This window comes from Zea mays, chromosome 2 (genome assembly GCF_902167145.1).
Source record: "Zea mays cultivar B73 chromosome 2, Zm-B73-REFERENCE-NAM-5.0, whole genome shotgun sequence".
In the NCBI taxonomy this organism is placed as follows: Eukaryota; Viridiplantae; Streptophyta; class Magnoliopsida; order Poales; family Poaceae; genus Zea; species Zea mays.
The window spans coordinates 201,009,681-201,013,373 of NC_050097.1; the positions used below are offsets into that span (position 1 = coordinate 201,009,681).

The window sequence follows — 3,693 nt, forward strand, 5'->3', positions numbered from 1 at the left end:
ATGAAAAGTTGCAAGTCAAACAGACCAAATTGACAAGGAAGCACACCGCCGCAGTTGCAGGCGTTATTTTTCTGAGCATCTCTGTACAGCCGTCCAGACAGGCACCGGCGCTTTTCTGTAGCTCAAATCCACGCCCAGATCTCAGGACGTAGCTTGTCGAGCCTTTTGATCCAGATCGGTGAAAAAACAATGGAAAAACAGGGGTAGGCCGTAGGTGTCGTCGCCTACCCTACCAGATCAATGATTAAAGGCAGAACAGAACACAAAGGGACAGGCATTCATGTAGCCATGGACGTAGAGTAATTTCCATGGGAAACAACAAGCATCTTCGCCATGTCGTAACAGAATTACACCCACATGCAAAAAAAAAAGTGCGGTAAGTTTCGGCCGTGACTTACATATATAGTCGACTAGTAGAATCTGAACAAGTAGTCATTCAGCAATGTCATACGGAAGAAACATTGCCGACAGTTTGCCCTACCGAGTAACTACAGATACGGTGATCTCCCAGATCAGTAAAGAATACTATAACTATTATTAATTGCAGCACAAGACTGGAAACAACATAGAACAAAATCTACATTATATAGTGATTTGATGATTAAATTTATGAGTTACAATTGACCATGTGAGGGGTGCGCGTGCGCCTAACCCAATTAGAGCACATTCTGAAGACAGATATCTATACCATCCAGTCTTATTACAGTGGAGCATATACTATATCCCAAATTATCCACAATTCGGCACCAATTGAAGGGCAGTGTAGTTCGCCCCACCCAACCACCCACCCCAAAGCTGTGTTTCACACTCACCTTCCTCGTTTCCTCTTCATAGGGAGCAAGGACTTCGGCTTTTCTGACCGCTTGTTAACTGATCCTTCGTCTTCGACAAGGTGGAAACCGGGGTGTGATGACAATTTCTCCACCTCAACTTTTGCTACGTCCTTCCTTACTCCTATGTCGGTAATGTATCTGCCAGCACAGTACATCCCAGCTGTGACGGTGGCCATTCCAAGCGGGCCAGCAGCCAGAAGCTTGAACGGGGTGGACAGAAGAGCTGCCAACGGCACACCGATGGCAGAAGAAGCTTGCCCACTAGTCCCAATGCCAGGATCCTCGACCGGTAGAAGCCCAGTCTTGCAGTAGAGTGCAAAGTCTTCACAGTTCTTCTCGAAGATATCGTAATTTCCAAAGCCCTTCTGGAGCAAGCACATGGCTCGATGGACGACAACCTCTGGTGGGTCTGATTCGGCAGTGGTGCAGGTCCCCCCACGAAGCTTTGCAAGGAAAACCGCAGATGGCACCCCATACTCGAAGCAGTAGAGGGAGCCACTGCGGACGAAACAGTCCAAGCAAGTGAGGACGACGCCACTGCTGGGCAGCTGAAATCCACAGTCAGGGAATGTTGGGCACTCTGACGGAACCCCTGAGATTAAGCTGGAGGTGAAGTCTGATGAATCTGAACTTTCGGTTTCTTTCTTTCGCGTAAAATGGACCACCTTGCTTCCTCCAACATAGATGCCTGAACATACACGAGAAAATTGCTTGAGAAGCAACGGAAAAGGAATTTCGAAACGGCAGTTAGCGATATATCATTGCTTTACATATTGCCCTGGTGTGGACAACATGCTGATGTTCTCTTAGTAATGGATAATTTGCTTTGCTGGAACATGTAAAAATGCTATTAGTTGGCAAAGTAATTCAGAGCCCAGAGAGGGTGTATGATGCAAGAGAAGAAGCCAAACAGGGTTGTTCCAACAAATCGAGCAGCTTTTCGTGCAGGTGCAGGTAGCGCAGCAGAACCCAGATCTTGTCCTCCCAAGATATGGGCCTCACTAAATTACCATAAAGGACCACTTTAATTTATGGAGTTGGAGTAGTAGAACATGGCATCAGCCAACAGTAGGCACTCACTGTGGAGACACACTGTCCCTATAGCACAGTTGTGACACTGTAGAAGGGTCGTCTAAGCTTCCTAAATGAGGGTCAAAAACCTCTGTTATCTGAAACGAAAGAGATGCAAAGTAAAAGTACTGTGGTAAATAAAAGAAAGTTACGTCAACTAGTAAAGGTGACTGAAACAACTTAATTAGCATAGGATGCTTTGGTGGTCGGAGTTTTACAGCAGCTAGGACTAAACTAGCCATTTATCAGGCACAGTAAAGTATGGGTCAACCTTATAGCCTGCGGTGTTTCTTTCCTGCAAGTTATCTCAGTTAACAATAAGGCTGCTCCACACTAAAAACAACAAATCACAGAAACAGACAGAAACGTTGGTAAACAGTAGGTGAGCAGCAACATGTACCGTTTGTTCTGGTTCTGCATGGAAAGCAGAATAGTAGGACACAGTGACAAAGCATGTGGCATCCTATCCATCTGGAAAGGTTTGTGTACAGAGAATGGTATCCTCACTGGAAGCCCCATCTCCATGCCTAACCAGGCGTGGTGAGATTAGATGGAGTTGAAACATGGCATCATGTGTGTGTGTGTCCCCCAACTTATTTGTCGGTTACAGAGTTGCAGTAATCCACTGCCACCAAACTGGTGCCATCAAAAATCTCAAAAAGAGTAAAATAGTGGAGGGCATACATAACCGCATAGGAATCGGCATGGTTTTTGCAGGGAAATTTCTGCAGACAGGAGGACGACGAAAACCTCGCAGATTTAGCTTAGCTAATTGAGGCGAACAATGAAGCGGCATTCGCGCACGATGAAGCCAAACTGAGGCAGGGCGGGCGAGCCAGAATTCCGGTGAACAACTCACTTTCACTTGTGCACATAGCGACTCGCTTCGGCGAACCGGAGCGGCCGATCGGGTGGCCGAAGGCGGCACTTGGCTACTAGAGCTCGTGAGGACAGGAAAGCTTGTCGCCGTCGGAGGAGGGGATTGAGGAGCGTACCGTGGTGGGAGTAGGCGTAAACGGCCCGCCAGGTGTAGATGTGGTCGCCGGGCCTGATCTCCGACCGCTCCACCCGGTTCGACAGCAGCCCCATCCCGCTGCCTCCTTCGCCCGCGCGTCGGCGGCCGCACTCGCACTCGCACCCCCGCCGCGCGCCTCTAAAGCTCTAGCACAAATACCCCGTCCATTGCAGCCCGCAAGGGGAGGCGGCGGATGGTGGACTAGTGGAGTCATGCAGAGTTGTTGTTGTGCGCAAGCAGGCTTCCGGGCTATATACAAAGCCGAGACGAGACGAGAGGGGCAGAGGAGTGGAGGTGGGAGCTGTATAAAAGCGGCGTCGGTGAGACAGGGCCGGCCGGGCCCTGATACGACGCCGACGGTGGTGTAGGTAGGACGCGCGCGGGGGTGCCTAGAGGGTACGGCCGTACAGCGGTACAGGACCGGACACCAACCTCTGTCGCGCACCGCACCGCACCTAACCGAGCCGGCGTGGCACGAGCTCCCGATGTTGATCGCGGCTCCACTCGCTTTTGTAGGCTAGATGCTTCATCAGCTCGATGCTTGTCGTTGTTTTAAAGCTTCATTCGTAGATGGTGATAGGTGATAGTAACATTTTCGAGGGAGGCTGTGTCGCGACGAGAGCAGTAACGGGTTGATGGCGTCTTTCGGACCTGACCTGATCCGCACACATACTGTAGCGGCAGTTTCAGTTGGACAAGGTAGCCACATCTCAGTGCGGCGCTGCAGCAAAGCGCCGCCGTTTTATTTTAGTTGTCGTCGCTAGTGCAAAATAA

At 50.0% G+C, this 3,693-nt stretch overlaps 1 protein-coding gene across 2 annotated transcripts; it reads right to left on the reverse strand.

Moving 5' to 3' along the window:
- Positions 1–516: 516 nt before the first annotated feature.
- LOC103647997 (NC domain-containing protein-related) lies at positions 517–3,354 on the reverse strand. Of its 2 annotated transcripts, none has more exons than XM_008672508.4 (2): positions 2,900–3,207; positions 517–1,521 (listed from the first exon to the last, which is right to left on the reverse strand). In XM_008672508.4, the coding sequence occupies exons 1-2, from the start codon at positions 2,991–2,993 to the stop codon at positions 809–811; spliced, it is 807 nt and encodes a 268-aa protein (XP_008670730.1). In that variant the 5' UTR covers positions 2,994–3,207; the 3' UTR covers positions 517–808. The 2 variants fall into 2 exon arrangements, 1 of the variants encoding a protein (XP_008670730.1); XR_004856407.1 differs by having other exon boundaries at positions 567–2,002; positions 2,900–3,354.
- Between the last annotated feature and the right edge of the window lie 339 nt (positions 3,355–3,693).